Raw genomic sequence first — 19,331 nt, 5'->3', positions numbered from 1 at the left:
AATCATAAAAAAATAAAAAGAAGAGCCTTCGGCGCAAGAAAAAAAATTTGACATATTTCCGAAGTGTGGCAGCACATGCCAAGCAAGAGAAGTTGGCAGAAAAGGCGCGCTTTTTAAAGATACAAGCAATGCCGTACATGTACGTCATTGACCATTTTGAAAGTGTTTGCCGATGCCGTACATGTACGGCCGTGACCCTCAAAGGGTTAATTATGCCTTCTAACATGCTCTTGTTACGTAGTCTGCGGTGTGCTTTCGACGACTTTCGCAACCCTGTGGCGGGTGAAGACAATATAATGTTCTGCTTTGCACACACTAAAAGTGCCGTTTGATTGAAAAAATGCAAGCAAACGCCTTGTTTTATGGAATGCTGCAATGAGTTTAGGGTCCCTCGATGCCAGTACGGCGGAGATGCGTGTGAATCGAGGCACCCTATGTGAGTTTGTGTAACACTGCCATCTACCGGACATGAAGCGAAGCCTGTTATCTGATCCCCTTTAACGCAGCACACTCGCTGGGCCATGTAACTCCGCATATTGTAAATTTCCAGATATAGTACAAGAAAGAACTGCGTTCCTGGCTTTGAGTAGGTTCTGGTGCACAGTAGAATGCCTCATATAGTATATAAATAGATTAGACTTAATTGGGAGGGGGCATCTCCCTTCCAAACGGCCTTTCTGGCTGCTCCCAGCACTGCTTCCAAACTGATGCACCCGTTCCACCCCTGGTGTAACGACACCATGAGGATGCACCTGCTGCCCCCTGTGTGACTACGTGTCATGTGATGCAACACAGCAGATGATGACAACAAAAGCGCATCGGCTAGTGGCTCGCATGCTTAGTTGTTCGCCATTATGCCATTCACCGCTTGGCGTTGTCGCATGACAGAACAGTAGTACAGTATAATCCCGCTATGACAAGCTCCACTTCAGTTAAATTTCCGCTTTGACGAAATATTTCCAATTCCCCGTCAGCTAGCCAAAGAAGTCAATGCAACAAGATCCTCGCCACAACAAACCATTTCTCCGGCTTGCTTTCGCTTCAACGAAATTTGCGCTCATTGGGACTGGGTTTTAACATTTACTTCACAATAAACTGCGGCGATGGCGTAGAGGTAGAACACCCGCCTCGCGTGCAGAAGGACCGTGGTTCGAATCCCGGTGCCGGACAATTCCCACCGGATTAAAAAAAAAATCCGCGTATTGATGGAATTGCACAATGGGGCTTGGGGTGCGGCCTGACCCCGGCGACCATTGCCGGTAATGCACTCCCTCACCAGAGCAGGATTGGCCACCCTGGTGTAGTAATGGCCACAACCTCCCATGAATACGCCAATTAACCCTCGGCCCTCAGTCCCCAGCGGCTGCGAAGCAACTGACCACGGCGGCGGTCAGACCTGTGACGCAGCAGAGGGTGCTAAGAATCACTGGCTCCGGACAGGCCGCCAATGGAATCTGAACCTGGCAAAGTTTAACGCGCGAACCTTATCTAGCGAAGCAAGTCTCGAGGTGTTGTTCGAGGAATTAGAGGGCGTTAAATGGGATGTAATTGGGCTTAGCGAAGTTAGGAGGCCAGGCGAAGCCTTTACGGTGCTGAGAAATGGACACGTCCTATGTTACCGTGGTTTAGAGGACAGAAGAGAACTGGGAGTGGGATTTCTAGTCAATAAAAGCATAGCTGGCAACATAGACGAATACCATAGCATTAACGAACGGGCAGCTGGTCTTGTAATTAGGCTCAATAAGAGGTACAAGCTCAAGGTGGTGCAGGGCTACGCGCCCACATCCAGCCACGACGACCAAGCAGTGGAACGCTTCTATGAAGATGTAGAATCGGCAATGGCTAAAGTAAAAACTCAGTATACCGTAGTTATGGGGGACTTCAATGCTAAAGTAGGCAAGAATCAGGCTGGAGACAAGGCAGTTGGGAACTATGGTCTGGGCTGTAGAAATAGCAGGGGGGACCTACTAGTTGAGTTTGCAGAACGGAACAACCTACGCATAATGAATACCTTCTTCTGTAAACGGGAGAGTCGGAAGTGGACCTGGAGGAGCCCGAATGGGGAGCACAAAAATGAAATAGACTTCATACTAGGCGATGACCCTGGCGTCGTGCAGGATGTGGAAGTGCTCGGAAGGGTAAGGTGTAGTGACCACCGCATGGTAAGATCTCGAATTAGGCTAGATTTGAGGAGGGACCGCAACAAGCTAATACGAAAGAAGCCGATAAATGAGCTAACAGTAAGACGTAAAGTAGAAGAATTCAGGATCGCGCTGCAGAACCGATATTCCGCCCTTAACGAGGAAGCCGAGCTTACGACACAGGAAGCCAGCGACAACCTCACCCGCATTATCACGGAGTGTGCAGTGGAAGTCGGGGGCACTACGGCTAGACAGGATACTGGTAAACTTTCACAGGAGACGAAAGATCTAATCAGGAAACGGCAAACCATGAGAATTTCTACCACAGCTGACAGAATAGAACTAGCCGAGCTCTCGAAGTTAATCAATAGGCATAAGACAGCTGACATACGGAAGTATAATATGGAGAGGATCGAATACGCTGTAAAGAACGGAGGTAGCCTGAAAGCACTGAAGAGACGTCTTGGCGTGGGGAAAAATCAGATGTATGCACTTAAGGATAAGCAAGGAAATGTCATCACAAATAGGGATAAAATAGTCACAGTGGCCGAGGAGTTCTATAGAGATCTGTACAGTAGCCGGGACATACAGGATAATGCCGAACGAGACAGTAGTTCAGAGGAGATAGACATCCCACCAGTAACGACCGAAGAAGTAAGGAAGGCCTTGAAAGAAATGAAAGGGGGCAAAGCACCTGGTGAGGATCAGATAACAGCAGACCTCTTGAAGGATGGCGGAGAAATTGTACTTGAAAAACTGGCAAACCTGTATACGCAATGCCTAATGACCGCAATGGTACCGGAATCTTGGAAGAACGCGAACATCATCCTAATCCATAAGAAAGGCGACATGAAGGACTTGAAAAATTACAGGCCGATCAGCTTACTGTCAGTCGTCTACAAGGTATTTACCAAGGTAATCGCTAACCGAATCTCTGTAACCTTAGATTTCAGTCAACCTAAAGAACAAGCAGGGTTCCGTAAAGGTTATTCAACAATGGACCATATTCACACGATCAATCAGGTGATAGAGAAGTGCGCTGAGTATACTGAACCCCTATATTTAGCCTTAATAGATTATGAGAAAGCATTTGACTCGGTCGAAACCCTAGCAGTCATTCAGGCATAGCGGAACCAGGGGGTAGATGAGCATTATGTAAGAATACTAGAGGACATCTACAATGGGTCTACAGCTACCATCATCCTCCATAGGGAGAGCAGTAAAATACCTATAAGGAAGGGTGTCAGACAAGGAGACACAATCTCTCCAATGTTATTCACAGCATGCTTACAAGAAGTATTCAGAACTTTGGATTGGGAACAGGTGGGAGTAAGGGCTAATGGAGAATACCTCAGTAACCTCAGATTTGCTGATGACGTTGCCTTGCTAAGTAACTCGGGGGACGAATTGCAAAGCATGCTTTCCGCACTGGGCGAACAGAGTAGAACAGTGGGCCTGAAAATTAATATGCAGAAAACTAAAGTAATGATCAATAACCTCGGGACAGCACAGCAGTTTGAGATAGGGGGCAAGGCAGTGGAAGTGGTAAGCGAATATATCTACTTAGGCCAAGTTGTGACTCAGATCCCAACCATGAGGCAGAGATAATTAGAAGGATCAGAATGGGGTGGGGTGCATATGGCAGACATTCTCAGATAATGAATAGCAGCCTACCATTGTCGCTGAAGAAGAAAGTGTATGACAGCTGCATCTTACCGGTACTCACCTACGGGGCAGAAACTTGGAGGCTTACTAAGAGGGTTCAACTTAAATTGAGAACGACTCAGCGGGCAATGGAGCGGAAAATGATAGGTGTAACATTAAGGGACAAGAAGAGAGCGGAGTGGGTCAGGGAGCAAACTGGTGTTAAAGACATATTAGTAGAGATTAAGAAAAAGAAATGGACGTGAGCAGGGCATGTAATGCGAAGGCAAGATAACCGCTGGTCATTAAGGGTAACAGAGTGGATCCCTAGAGAAGGCAAGCGTTGCAGGGGGCGGCAGAAAGTTAGATGGGCAGATGAGATCAAGAAGTTTGCGGGGATAAATTGGTCACAGTTGGCACAGGACCGAGGTAATTGGAGAATAATGGGAGAGGCCTTTGCCCTGCAGTGGGCGTAGATAGGCTGGTGATGATGATGATGATGATGAAACTGTCACGTACCCACAAGCATCTGAATGAAGTTTTAATTTGTGACATCCCAGCCGAGGCGACGACGACGACGAACGAGCGCTACCGGGAACGCATCATCATCAGTGTCTTGCTCTGGCAGCTCGAGTGCTTCGCGGTCAGGAGCGTTCTTCTCCGCTGCTTCTTCTATTAGCGTTTTAGTAAAGCTCACCAACACCCCCAACGCGTATTTGGTGTACGCGACAATATATATGTATATATATATATATATATATATATATATATATATATATATATATATATATATATATATATATATATATATATATATATATATATATATATATATATATATATACACCATTTTCCTTGCTAGAGGTGGGCGCCGCCATTTGCTTTTTCTGACCAGGCGCTAGCGCCGTCTATGAAGCGACCGCCGAAACCTCCGCGCTGGGCTGTTAAGTGCGCCGTTCTTTGCGTGCGTCTGCTCGGTATCCGTGCATTACCGAGTGAACCGTAGTGGTTTGGCGTTAAGTTAGCGGTTGCAGTGCTTGTGTGTGTGTGTTCTGTTTTGTTTTCATCATCTACGGACGGATTTTAGGTCCTAATTTGCTGCCAGAGCGGGAAATTCTGACCCCGGCTGTTGCGAGCAGCAGTAGCAGTGTGGTGGTGGTGCCGGTGGTGCTCCGCAGTTCCGCGTTGCAAACGTACCGGTATGGCACCGACTGACATAGAAATCGATATCGGGGAGTAAATACGTGTTTTTAATGCCACCGTGCTTGTTATGTTCACCGATTAGTCATGTTTACGGAAGCGCGGACGTCGAACGCGGAGCGCGCACAGCATATGTGGGTCACGGTAATCCGTGCTCGCGATGGACTTTCGACGAGGCGATTGCTACGCTGTTGACATTGCAATGCAATATAATCTTTCTTAACTAGACTTATCACGGTTACTGACGAAACGAAATTACCCGGGCGGAAGAATAACACGACTGCACACCAATCAAATTACTATTCGAAGGTTGAGCAAAAGGGTTGACGTTCGGGCGAGTTAACATTGGTTGATCATGATCGTGATCATGATTGACCGAACTCTGCGCAGCGCATGGGGCCTGTCGCTCGGAGCCCACCTTTGTAAAACCGCTGCTTGCACTACAAATGCTTTAGGCGACCAGCAGTAACTGTTTTGTAATTGTAATACTTTAGATTCCGTGGCAACGCAAAAGGATTAGAAGCTTTTCCTTTGACCGCGTTGTGAACAGGTTGAGCTGTTTTCCAAATGCAGCGTTCACGCGTATCTCGAGCTGCGTTTCCACATTTGGCTGCCTGCTTATCCTGCTATCGACCAGCAGTGTACGATGGAGAAAGTTATCCTTTCATATCGTTTGGCAGTGTAATGCGTTGGCCTAAAAAAAAGTAAACAAAACGCCGTGATTTTAAAGGTTAGATTAGATGAAAAGGGAATTGTTTAATGCCAATCGGCTGTAATGACCAAACAATATATGGTATTTTAAATTGACTACAAGGAACCAGAAGTTATTGTAGTGTTGTATTGTATCGGCGCTCGTGAAAGATCCCCAAGTGGTCAAAATTAACCCGCAGCCCTCCACTACGGCGCGCCTCATCACCCATGAAGCGTCGGGGCGTTAAACACCATAATGAATGAATGAATGAATGAATGAATCAACCAACCAACCAATCAATGCTTTATTGTAAAGGATAAAGTTGCTTCTAACATTTCAGGGGGTTCCGTTCCCTGTCGCAGCTTTGCGTGTGATAAATGGATTTTGCTCCGTCTGCTTGCCGTCCAAGTGCACCCAACAAACCCTAGAGTTGGTCGTTGGTACAAAGCCGTTGCGATTTAACAACGGAATCCACCGATATGTCAACTCGGTGTGCGTTGGGAAGCGATGCCGCAAAAACACGCTGCAACCGGATTTTCTCCAGGCAGTGTCGTGCACATGCGTGCTGTCAGCGACTGTTTCTCGCTTTCTCTGGTTGTTCAATAACCCACCACCGCTCAGTGCTGACCAAGCGACGTTTGCGCCTTGAACGACATCGCAGCATTGGCTAAAACAGCTGAACGTTCCGCAAAAACTAAGCACACGGTGCGAAATACTCCTGAACTGCGCAGCGGAGCACACCGCGCCGAGCGATGTTAGCAGCCCAGCGCGCTCAGGCAACGCTGGTCGGCCGCCGAGAGAACTGGTTTGAGAGTATTTTCCTCCTTTCCCGGCTGCTTATGGAAAATGGTGTATAGGGAGTAGTAGAACTTCGAAGATGGTAGAGAACAAAAGAGAAGAAAAACTTCGAATAAGGTAAAATCACGATTGTGGCCTACGTTTCAGCAATCTCTTTGCTGAAACGTTGGCCACAATCGTGCTTTTACCTTGTTCGAAGTTTTTCTTATCTTGTATATATATATATATATATATATATATATATATATATATATATATATATATATATATATATATATATATACAGTCAAACCCGACTATATCGAACCCGTTTACATCGCATTATCCCATATATCGAACCATTATTGTGCACTATAATGTTACCGGGAGAATATATAGCAAAAAGTACGGCTACATCGAACAAAAAAGGCAGCCGCAACCTATATATCGAACTTCGGCAGCGCAAGATTGCCCCCGAAGTTGGCTTTCCCGCGCGGCAGCTGGGCGAGGTGCCTACGCCTCCTCCCCCAGTTTGAAAAGTCACTTAGCCCAAGCCAGAAAGTATAAAGGAGGCTATGCCCAAGCGCTCGCGCTCTCGCTCGCTCTGACAGCCACCCCCTGGAAATAGTGGTTGGACCACACTCTCCCGCTGTCTCGCCAGTCTCGCGCGGCGGGCTCTCTCTCCCCTCGCTTCTACGCATGCTTCCCTTTTCGTGTTTTCGCGGTTGACGACGCATCGGTACGCCTTGTTCATCTGTGTTCAACTGTGAGGACTCGACGAGTTCCGCCCCGCCCCCATGATCCGATGCTCTTCACGCGCTGAGCGTTCTTCGCCGCCACTGCGCGGCAATAGAAGGCTGTGGGCTCAGCTGTTTCGAGTCACTTGACAATGTTGAAAAGTGTGTGCTCAACAATGCCTCGAAAATGATGAAGCAAAAGAAGATCGGAGACTATTTCTCGCGCTAGTGTGCCCGCGGAGCATGTATCTTGCAAGTAAACAACAGTTAGTGATGAGGTACGTTCTGTGCATTGTCAAATTCTTTAAACATTATATATCAAATTATACGATATATCGAACTAATGACCGTTTTTTGCGAGTTCGATATATCCGGGTTTGACAGTGAGTACACTCATTTGTACTCAAACTCACGATGTATATATATATATATATATATATATATATATATATATATACATATATATATATATCCACAGTAGACTCCCGATAAAGGGACCAAAAAATTAGGTCCGTTAAATAGGAGTTCCGTTTACTGAGATAGATGTGTGACAGTGCAAATTTATGTGCGTACACACTCTTAATACCATTTCATGGAACATAAGCACTAGAAGGTGAATGTAGCTGATAATTTTTTAGTAAGCAAGAAAAGTACGAGAGGTTTAGGCACAGCATTCACAATGTTGATTTCGCAACAATGAGTCGCTGGGCATTACAAAATGCATCAATTATTCTTGTTTGAGTCCTTGCAACTGCATCTTCGCGGAAACTTGAGGCGTCAACTTCGCGAGTGCTTACGAGCCACCGAATTTAGAAGACGCAACGCGGTAATGAAGCGCGAGTAACACCATGATGGCACGAACTAGGTGGCAGGAGCTGAGTTGTGTAACCTCGACGTCTTGAATCGAGACCTAAGGACTGCAACAAGAACTGCGATATTGCATCCGTTGCGCTAACACGGCTGACCACTAGCGAGGCGAGGCTTACAAGGCCAACGAGGCTAAATAAACATGGAGTAAGCAAAAAACAAAAACGAGACAGACTGAATCGCATAAAGCTGATTCTCAAGCCAATGGGTTTCGCAAGAAGTTCTATTTCTGGTTCCGTTTATACGGTGACGCGGGAATTTTAGTTCTGATTACCTGGAGTTTTTTTATGTTATATGAATACAAAACCAACAAACTTACATGCTACTGTTCATTTAAGCGGTAATTCCGTTTAAGCGATTTCCGTTTATCGAGATTTTACTGCGCACACACACAGAGAAACTGACGTCTTTTCGCAACGCATGTACGTGCTCACTCTCCCAATATTTGAGGCGGTTTTTTAGCCTATAGACTCTAATATGCACCATGACGGTTCCCAGACAGTTTATCGAACGCCGTTTAATCGAATGCCATTTTATCGAACAACCAACGTCCGTTTTATCGAAAGTGTGTTTTTGCGGCTTTCCTTGTAATTTTCGGGGTTTATTTTGCTTAACTGGCCCTTGCATTAACTTAAGCTGCAGTTAGCTGCATTCTAGATTGTTTCTGCCCTGAATTAAATACAAAAACCTGCCTATATATGTTCAGTCGTCTTTCCCGTGTTTTCGATCACATTTGTTTAATTGCATTTTTTTATTTTTTTGCCTCATCATTAATTCACTCCTGCATGCATGTCCCCCTTGTTTGTATTATAGAATGTGCCACTATAGTAGCAACCCTAACCCTGTGCGCAACATTCCTTTGATGTGTATCGGTGTATTCAGGTTGTGGTGGCCAAGTATATCCCTTGCGCCATGGTTCATCCTTACGCGATCCCATCATTAGGGGATATCAAAGTGTTGTCCTCCCTCATTTTACTAGTCACGTGGTTTTCACGCGACCCCTACTCGAATCATGTGCTCACATTTTTTGCACCTGGAGAAATATCATGCCAAGAACTTCGGAAACATTAGTGCCATATGAATGGAACAGGGGTCCCCAACAGAGGAGGTGGAGTCTAGGAGAACTCGTCACAAGTGAACCCTTCACAGCCAACTCGTCAAGTGGGGCAAGTCGTCATAGGTCATCTCGCACTAAGGAAACTCGTAATCTAGGACAACTGGGCACTTGCCCATTCTGTCAGAATTTGCGTTTTTCCTTAGTCATGTTCAAATAAAAAATACAGGGTTTTTTATATCTCTCTTATTATGCGTAAAGATTCTTACGCCCCTCTTACGATTCACCAACATTACATTTCCTTGGTGGATTTGGAGGAACACGCCACACCAGACAGCGCAGTTTGGTGGTTTTTAAATGCGAATGCATTTATTAGCCGGGGGTTGTCTTGCTCCGTTGGCCGGCGTGCGCCTGCATTCCTCCAGCGCGAGCGCACGTGAGCGCGCACCTCGTAGTTCTGCCTTCGTCGTCGTCGTTGTCGTAAATGCGAATGCATTTCTTAGTCGGGGGCTGTCGTGCTCCGTCGGCGTGCGCCCGCAGGTGTTGCAGTCAAACCTTGTTATATCGAACAGTGCGCGAACCGTGAAATAGTTCGATATAACCGAAATTCGATAAATAAAATGTGATCAAAAACGCGTCAAAATGCAGCGCGATTCAATCCCTAAACAGGCAACGACAATAATGACTACTCACATGAAGCGTTAAACTGCACTATTTATTCCCAGGGGAACAAAACTGCAGCAGCGTTGACTCTTTCTTCGAGTTGACTGCATGTCGTACCACAGCCTGCTCCATGGATTCCAAAGAGTCCACGAAAGCGAGACCACTACCTTCCATTCCGCCGAAGTAGCGGCGTAAAAGTTCCACAGCGGCCACAGCTTCGCCCGCATTTGGGAGCGGAGCGGGGTCCTCGGTGGTCGAAGGGCCAGGTTCGCCATCCACCGCCTCTGAAGTCAGCTCGCAGGTGACCTCCGCGGCGATTTCCACGTCGGTTAGTTCAGCCGTGGTCCCCGTTTCGTCATCACCGACGAAATCGTTGATGGTCATGCTCTCTGGCACAGCACCCACAAAACGTGAGAACTCGCTCCACGTCTCTTCGAGCGCAGGTTCTTCGAAATCCTCAGACGTTTCATCTTCCTCGGACGATTCCTCGGCACCGACGACGAACCGAGCGTGCCTAAAGCAGTTGGCGATCGTCTCCTGCTTTACGTCATCCCAAGCACCTTTGAGCATTTGAATGGCAGTTAAGAGGTCGATCTTGAGGTCTTGGCCCATTCGCAGCTTGAGGAGCAACTTTTCGATCAGGCTTCGCTTGTAGATCGCCTTGAACGACCGAATTATACCCTGGTCCAATGGCTGTAGTTTTGACGTAGTGTTCGGCAGCAAGAACTTAAGCTCTGTGTTCTTGAGCGGCACGTCCGTGTGGTGTGCCAATCAATTGTGGACGAGGAGGCACGCCTTGCGCCCCTGTTCCGCAAGCTGCGTGTCCCAATCCTTGAGCCATTTTTCGAAGACGTCGCGCGTCATTCACGACTTCCTGTTCCATGCGTACGTCACAGGAATGTCGCAGCGGTTGCGCATGCAGTGCGGCGTCTTAAACTTGCCGATGACAAGGGGCCGCAGTTTCGTGCTGCCGTCCATGTTGGCGCCCAAGAGGACTGTTATGCGGGCTTTGTTCTGTTTGCCGCCATGACCCTTCTCCCCTCGGGTGTCGAGCGTTTGTCGTGGTAACATCTGCCAGAACAAACCTGTCTCGTCTGTGTTGAATATTTCCTTTGGGTCGTATTTTGCGGGAACGCCCGGCCATTCTTCGTCCACCCAATTCTTAATGCTATCGTCGTTGGCGTCCTCGCTTTCGCCAGAAACCGTCTTGCCGACGATCTGGTAGCGAGCTTTAAACCGTTGCAGCCATCCACTGCTTGCGCCGAAGCCTTCGGCTTGGTGGATGAATGCGAAATCCTTCGCTTTCTGTTGGAGCATAGGCCCCGACACCGGAATGTTTCTGGCTCTGGCGTCCAGGAATCACCTGTGGAGCGATCTTTCGACGTCTTGGAAGGCTGGTTTCCGAACATGGCGTGCACCGCAGTGCTGTCTTTGTCCCGCTTTCGCCTTGATGTCGCCTTTCGTCTTGAGCAGCGTGCTCAACGTACTCCGCGGTATATTGTACGCTGCGGCAACGCTGGACTTCTGCTCTCCTTTTTCGACGCGGCGGATGATTTCCAGCTTGGTCGCAAACGTCAGTGACGTTCGTTTCTTCACGTTTGCCGCCATCACCACGCCGCACGCGGCTGACACAGCGTCTTGCAAACACAGTCACGTAATTGCGTGAACAGTGTCCGCTAGTGTAAACCACGCACGACGCTGATGAGTTCGTTAAGGCGTTGAGGCTTGAGCTTATCGACTGAAACAAGACAAGACGATGACTGAAGCTGATGAACAACGACTGAACCAACTGGTGAACCGGCTGAGCCTGAGTCAGCCAACTGCGTATGCCGCCTAGCCTGAACGGCGCTACCGGCGCCTCAGGCATGCGTTTGAGTCGCAAACGCCTGCTGCGCCACCGCTATTCTCCCCTGCGTTGCGAGAAAGCCTGCCGCCTGTCTCCGGAGCGCGCGCTTTCGGCCGGCGCTGAGTTCGATATATCCATTTCTTTACCGACCGAGTTCGATACAGAAAATTAAAAATGCATGTAATTCTTTTAAAAACTGACAATGGTTCGATATAAGCAATAATTCGATATACCCGTGTTCGATATAACGAGGTTCGACTGTATCTCTCCGCGCTCCTCCTCGCCCCTAGCAACAGCTGTGGCGCGCCTAGCAACCGGAGCAGGTGGTAGCTCGGGCGGGAGTAGCGGAGGGCAAGGGGAGAGGACACGCCCGAGGGAACTTGATATCGCACGCCGTTGCCACGTCTCGCGTTCGAGACACGTCTCCGTACCAGGACTTGTACGCCCTTGCCTACGCCTGAGACGGAGTCTTTGTGGTGAAAGTGTACCTCGCGCCCAACCTCGCTCGAGACGCCGTCGCCGCGCAGCTGGACGCGGCTATGGAAAGTGTGCGCGTGCGCTCCAAACCCTCTGACCCCATAGTCTTGGTTGGCGACTTCAACGTTGACGTGCGCAAGAAGAGTGGCGAGTGGCTGGTCGAGTACATGCAGACCAGGCACTCTATGCATTGTCTCTCTGCCGGCTTCGACACGTGCCCCACTACCATTCACGGGAGTTGCATTCATCTGGTCTTTACGCGAAACTGTGACGCGCGTATGCTTCTCAAAGACCCTTTGACCGTGCACTTTAGCGATCACAAGGCAGTGATTGTGGCCGTCAGGTACAACGATAACACAAACAGGTGCTGATGAATAAATGCTTACGTTCACACTCTCGTCATTAATTACGCCATTACTCGCAACACACTCATCGGTGCACCCAATGCATTCGCATTTCTGCACGATTCCCTTCGGGGAGGTGCGGGGGAATTTTTTTTGTGGTTTTTACAGCTAATTACACGGGCCATATTAGATTTCGTTTGCTGGTTCTTAATGTTTATTTCAGTTTTACATTTTTATTTTCAAGAAATCGGGTGATGGCGCGTTCTTGAGTAGACCTTCACGATTTATCTATTTTGGGGTTTACAGTTTTGATTCATACTGTCTTTTTTATGCCTTATGATAAAAAGGTAAAATAGTATGGGCTTCACGCACCACATGGGTTTTCCGCATCAATTTCGCTCATCACAAAAACAAAAAGCAAACAAGAAGTAAAAGACAACTAGTACAGCAACTACGAATTCTGTTAAATAATCTCACTGTGGAGACAAAATTTGCAAATTACATAGCGAGGAGGAAACTAAAAAACATACTGCAAATTTTGTTAGACGAAAAAGCCGGGAAAAACACTTTCAATAAAACGGCTTCCATAAAACCACCATCGATAAAACGGCGTTCGATAAAACGGCGTTCGATAAATTGTCCGGACCCCACCAAGAGATGTCGTTGCCTCAAACGCGCAGTGACAGGGTCGTCCTCTAATTGCGTAATCTTTTTGCGTGGTGTGGAAGCGTTTTTACTTATTTATTTATTACAAGCACCTACATCGCCCATTGGGCATTGTTGTAGGGGAGTTACAGTATAAAATAGAATACAAACAGCAAAATTACAACCGAACTAAAATCATGCATAACATTATACGTGAGAAATCTAAACACTTACAGCACAGCATTGTAACAAAAGTACAAAACAGAGGATTATACAATGAAACCAGTAATTATACATATCAAAAATCAACAACCAAGAGAAGTACAAAGTCAACGTTAAATATATGGGCTATTTCAGCAACTCAAAATGCTGCTTCAGTGGCTGTTAGGAAATTAGAATCAGAGAATATTGGTATTTTTAGCGCATCGCAGTCGCTAATAGAGTTCGGAAAGAAAGAGTATTTAAGAACATTCAATCGACAAGTATATTCTCTAATTTTATATCAGTGATCTTTCCGTTCGGACATATAACTAGGCGTCTTTATATACAGCTCTTTATTTATTCCAGTCTTACCATGATATATATTATAAAGAAGTTTAAGTCTTTGAACTTTCCGTCGTCCAAAAAGGGGTTTCTATCCCAAGGCCTGAAGAATTCCAGAAGTCCTTATTCTGAAATCACAATTACCTGTTACAAACCTGGCAGCCCTTTTTTGCACCCTCTCCAACTTTTCTTTTAGTACATTCGTGAAAGGGTCCCAAGAAACACAACCGTACTCTAGAATTGGGCGCACATTTGTAATATACAGGGTTTCCCTGAGTGTTTGCGGCGCGTCACTGAAATTTCTTTTGAAAAAATGAATTAACCGCGAAGCCTTGCCGGTGATTAAATCTACGTGACTGGTCCAATCTAGTGTTGCCGTAAATGTTACGCCAAGATACTTTGTTACTCCAAGGTACAAGATAAGCGTTAAAGGCCCGCCCCAGTCCTTCCATCAGCTTTTCCAGTAGTGAGCGGAAAGCAGGATTCATAATATTATAAAAACGGCCCAAGCGGAACTCAGAAAGTCAGAAGAGCTTGTTGTTGGGGCGAGTTGGTGCATCTTGGTGAATAAACACGGACTTTCCGCGAAAAAGACACACACACAGTCTCGTCCGTCCTGTGTGCGGTGTATTCAGCAGAAAGTCAGACGGCTCCATCTCAAAGCGATCGGACGGAGCAGAATATCGCAGCAGACGATGCGCGCCGCCGCATGTTCTTGCAGACGTCATCGAGAAGCGAGGCATCATGGGCCTTCACGCTCGTGAGGTGCAAGGAGGTGGTCGAAACGAGGGAGAATCGCGGAGCGGGTGAAAATGCGATGTTTTAATTTGCAAAAACTCCACTAATACTCGTCGCTTTACCAAAACTTTTGAAGGAGGTGATTACTAGGACATTCATTTAACTGAAAATGTGAACACCCATGTATCGGTAAAACCTCCTTCAGGGCCCCTTTAAAAGGCGCCACCCAGTTTCGTATTATGCTTGTGCGCGACGACGTTTGTTCACTAACAGCGAATTCCACCGCCGCAGCATGATTCAGTCTGCCGTCCACGGCAGCGTTGCGGAGATTTTAGCTGCAAAATGTTCCTCCATTTGCCAAACTGCATTCAGAGAAAAATGTGGCATAAAAAATTCACTTTGTATGTTACACCGGCTATATGAGAAAATGAACCTGCGCTTTTATCTCGACTTTGTAGCTTGGCATATTGTTCAAAGATAAAAACCGGTGAAAAAACACGCTACACACGAGCAGGGGCAAGACAAGGACAATCACTGGGTGATTGTCCTTGCCTTGCCTTCTATTCCTTCCAGTGATTGTCCTTGTCTTGCCTCTGCTCCTGTATAGCGTGTTTTTTTACTGGTTTTTTCCTTGAACATGATGAACTAATAGGCCCAGACTTTCACTTTGCTTGGCATATTGAGCGTCATCTGCGGTTTGCACTTACTAAATAGGTGCGAAAATCGTATCCGTGGCGTGACTCGCAAAGGTTGCCTCCTCTCTCAAGATTCCCCGAGCTAAAAAAAAGCAGTTATAGAAGTTCCAGTCGGCATGAAGCTGTGAGGTGCGGAGTGGCGATTCCCCAGAGGGGCTGTGGCGCCGTTCTCCGCTCTTTGCGGCTGCCACCCATCACGCTTTCTGTCCTCTCTATCTAATCACTTCTCTCTTGATGGATTAAACGGAAGTTTGTCCAATGCAATCGAATTTTCCCGCCACCGAACTGCTCGTGCGCCTTCTCCTGGGATCGTTTGATTCTTGTTCTGCCTGCCACAGCACGAGCGGGAGTCTGTTGTTTTAAAGCAAAGCTTTTTACCTCTACCCCCCAAGGGTTCTTTCGCGACCGTTGGTGTCACCAGAAAACTCCAGCGAACAAATAAAAGAATTTACTGGCACCGCCGGGAATCGAACCCGGAACTAATAGACTAACAAAGCGAGAGCCCGTTGTCTTACCGATTTAGCTACGACCCCACGCGAAGATGGGGAAGACAGGTGGTGTACTCACCAAGCACATCTACGGGTTTACCCCCTGCGTTCTCGCTGAATGCCACGTGAAAGCGTCACGCGACCACTCATGCCCGTCTAGCGGCCCTGTACGCACCTTGCTCATGTGCTAAGAATTACAAAAATTAAAGGAAGCTCACACCAATGCATGGCATCTAACTTCTAGTACACCAATGTGCTAAAGCCTGTGGCCTCCAGTGTTCACGTAAAAAAAATCCCCCCACCTCCCCGAAGAGGATCGTGCGGAAATGAGAATGCATTGGGTGCACCGAATTCTTCTTTGCGGTATCGTTGCCGCGAGGGATTCGACTTCACCGACTTCCATCGCTGTTAAGGCGCCAGTCGGCAAGCAGTCACGGAGGGATGCGCGCGCTCCCTGCATTTATATGCGCAGCGAGCGGAGAGGGGTACGCGGAGAGGAGAGAGAGACCCGCGCCAGCCCGCGCGCGAGCTCTCTCTCCGCCCCGAGCTCCGCGATGGGAGCGCCCTCACACGCCGAGCGCGCTCCTCCTCTCCACGCACTCTCCGCTACTCCGCCCGAGCTCCGCGATGCGAGCGCCCTCACACGCCGAGCGCGCTCCTCCTCTCCCCTTGCCCTCCGCTACTCCGCACCTGCTCCGGTTGCTAGGCGCGCGCCACAGCTGTTGCTAGGCGCACGCCGCTCAACGACGCAAGACAACCTGCGGCTAAGAAATGCATTCGCATTTAAAATCACAGCTCCTTGTCGCCCGCCCTCACGCCAAATTAAGGAATACATTCAAATACTCCTTGATGGCCAGGCCATCGCTCCAAGCCCCAGCATCAAGATACTGGGCCTACATCTCGAGGCTAACACCAAGAGTGACGTCTCCTTGCAGCGCCTCAAAAACAGCATTAATCAAATCATACACATGATCAGGTGAGTTGCCACCAAAAAGCGAGGCCTAAAGGAATCCGGTACCTTTCGATTAATTGAAGTTTTTGTCCTATCGAGAGGCACTTACGTCAACCCCCTGTCTTCTTCTCAACAAGGAAGACTGATTAGAAAGACTGATTAGATAATTATTAAAAAAGCGGTCGAGCGGGCCATTGGTCTTCTTATGAGTGCGTCCACACAGAGGCTGCTTAGCACGGGGCTCCACAACACGGTGGAAGAGCTGATAGAAGGCCATCTTTCTAACCAGAAGGTCCGACTCAGAACTGCGGTGGGTAACCGCATGCTTCACCGGATTGGCTGGGCAGCCCAGAATGTCACTCCGCTTGACGTACTCCCAGACTTTTGGCGACTAAAACTAAAGATGCTCGCTTTGCTTATAAATATGAACCCCTCACATGAGGAGGGTCACCGAAAAGCACGGGCTCTAGCGCTAAACACCACCCTCGGTGGTTATCATGCAGTTATCTACACAGACGCCTCCAAACATCGAGGGCAGCAATACGCCATCATCATGGCTACCTCCAGAACCAACCTCCTTACGTGTACCTCGCTTAGGACCCAAGAAATGACGGCAGCAGAAGAGGCAGCCATCACCTTGGCTCTCACTCAACCAGGGGTTCGGAAGGTAGTCACCGATTCCCAACAAGCGTACTGGAATTACCAGTCGGGATGGGTGTCCTGACCTGCACTGCGCGTGCTAAAAAAACACTCCCCAAACGGTTCCATTCAGCTCATCTGGACACCCCCTCACGCTTCAATGGAGGGCAACAAATACGCCCACCCAACAAGCCTTCGCTTTTACCTCCCGGGCTATGGAGCTGCACGAGGACAGTCACCCGCTTGTCACGTTCAGGGAGATAACTCAGCATTACCGCCTTCTGAGACAGACCGTACCTTCGCCTTACCCTGACCTTTCCAGAGAACAACAAATTGACCTACGGTTGGTACAATGCGGCTCCTTCCCTGAGCACCCTCCTCTCTTTCCGTCAACTACCTAACAAGAGCAATGGGAGATGCTGCTGTCCAGGCCCTCTCTACCTACCCAGCTTCAGCGGGTGCACAAAGGCCGCGCGGACTGCATATGGGCCCCACAGAAGAAGGAATCACTCCCCAGGGCTGCACTCTGGGCCGTTCAGAAATCTGAATAGAAGTATTTCTTCGTCCTCTTCCTCCTTCTCTGCCGCAAATCTTGTCGCCTCCGTCCGCGGCGCAGAGACGGAGAAGTCAGATCGTCTAACACCGGGTTGGAGCTTTAATTTTATAAAAAAAGTTTCCACTCTTGTGCTACACCAATACAACTCAACCAAACACCGTTCATGCATCATGCATTGATTTAACCTTACCAAGAATATCTCTTTGAAGTAATAAATGGTGTGGTTAAGTGCATTTCACTTCTCTCTGGTTTAAGTATTTGTAGAGCGATGTGAGTGAATTTAAGTGACGTCGCATAGGTAATCGTAATGGGGGCCGTTTACAGCTTTGCTTTCCAACCACATTCACAGGGTGGATTGGCGCGATTTTTTTTGTGCTTGCTTTAATCTCGCACGTACTGGAGCCTTTTTTGCACCATTTTGAACGCGCCGCTTTTTTCTTTGCGCGTGAAGCGCATTCCTAGTCAAGTGCAGTCCCACTCAAGCGCATTCCTAAATGCAAATACTAATCTTGGCAATAAAACTATAGAAGTTGTAGATTCGTTAAAAACACTCGGTAAAAACTATTGAACACAATTATATCTTGGAACGACCATGTAAACAATGTAATTACGCACATGTCGAAAATTGTTGGAATACTAGCTAAGTTTAAGTATTTTCTGCCACCTGCTGTTATACAGCATATCTATAACTCGTTGTTTATGTGTAAACTAATTGACTGCTTTCCTGTGTGGAGAAACACAACCAAAACAAACCTAAGCCGAATGCACGTGTTACAAACATTGGCGAAAACTACGGGGAGGGGGGGGGGGGCTCCGGGGCCCGAGCTGTGGTGTTTCCCAGAGGGGGCTCTGCCCCCCCCCCCCCCTCTGCCGGGGCTGATTCCTTCCCCCCTCTACTCCCCCAAGTGCCATTACCACAGGGATTAACAGTTGACATTTCTTTAGAGTAGCCTCTACCTTATCACTTAAAATTCTTTTGTGGCTAAAAGCTCACTCCACCATAAAATTCGCGCAGACGTGGCCGGCTTGGTTTAATTCTTTTCATTTATTCCTTCGAATTCTTACGACAGAACAAGTGCACTAGAAGCATGTATGTATGTACGTATGTATGTATGTATGTATGTATGTATGTATGTATGTATGTATGTATGTATGTATGTATGTATGTATGTATGTATGCACGTATGTATGCATGTGTGTATGTATGTATGTATGTATGTATGTATGTATGTATGTATGTATGTATGTATGTATGTATGTATGTATGTATGTATGTATGTATGTATGTATGTATGCACGTATGTATACATGTGTGTATGTATGTATGTATGTATGCACGTATGTATATGTATTATGGGTACATTTTATCATCATCATGGTCTGCAAGTCAAGGGGGGCCGAGCGCCCCTGAGAAAATGAAAACTCTCCGCCTATGGTTACAAAAGAAGCAATACGACATATAGCTGGCCCAGAGGATAATCCACATACAAGAAAGTATTCAACAAACTCAATTTGATTTCAGTTCACAACCTTTATACTTCAACTTTGCAAAAACATACAAATCTCGCTTACATCACCATGACACTTTCATAACATTAACTGCGAACCTAACAGCAAAAGCATACAAATACCCA

The 19,331-nt window shown here is 47.4% G+C and overlaps 1 protein-coding gene across 1 annotated transcript; it reads right to left on the bottom strand.

Moving 5' to 3' along the window:
* Positions 1–9,822: 9,822 nt before the first annotated feature.
* Positions 9,823–10,490, bottom strand: LOC144143317 (uncharacterized). The gene has a single exon (XM_077675086.1). It carries the CDS (start codon positions 10,384–10,386, stop codon positions 9,823–9,825), a length of 564 nt encoding a protein of 187 aa, XP_077531212.1. The 5' UTR covers positions 10,387–10,490.
* Positions 10,491–19,331: the final 8,841 nt, after the last annotated feature.

The sequence above is a fragment of the Haemaphysalis longicornis genome, unplaced genomic scaffold, assembly GCF_048455015.1.
Source record: "Haemaphysalis longicornis isolate Haplotype H1 unplaced genomic scaffold, Haemaphysalis longicornis Haplotype H1 scaffold_6, whole genome shotgun sequence".
In the NCBI taxonomy this organism is placed as follows: domain Eukaryota; kingdom Metazoa; phylum Arthropoda; class Arachnida; order Ixodida; family Ixodidae; genus Haemaphysalis; species Haemaphysalis longicornis.
This window is presented reverse-complemented; position numbering and strand designations above follow the sequence as displayed.

Coding starts and splice junctions, on each gene's coding strand:
- LOC144143317 (XM_077675086.1), bottom strand. CDS start 10,386: ATGGGCCAAGACCTCAAGATCGACCTCTTAACTGCCATTCAAATGCTC.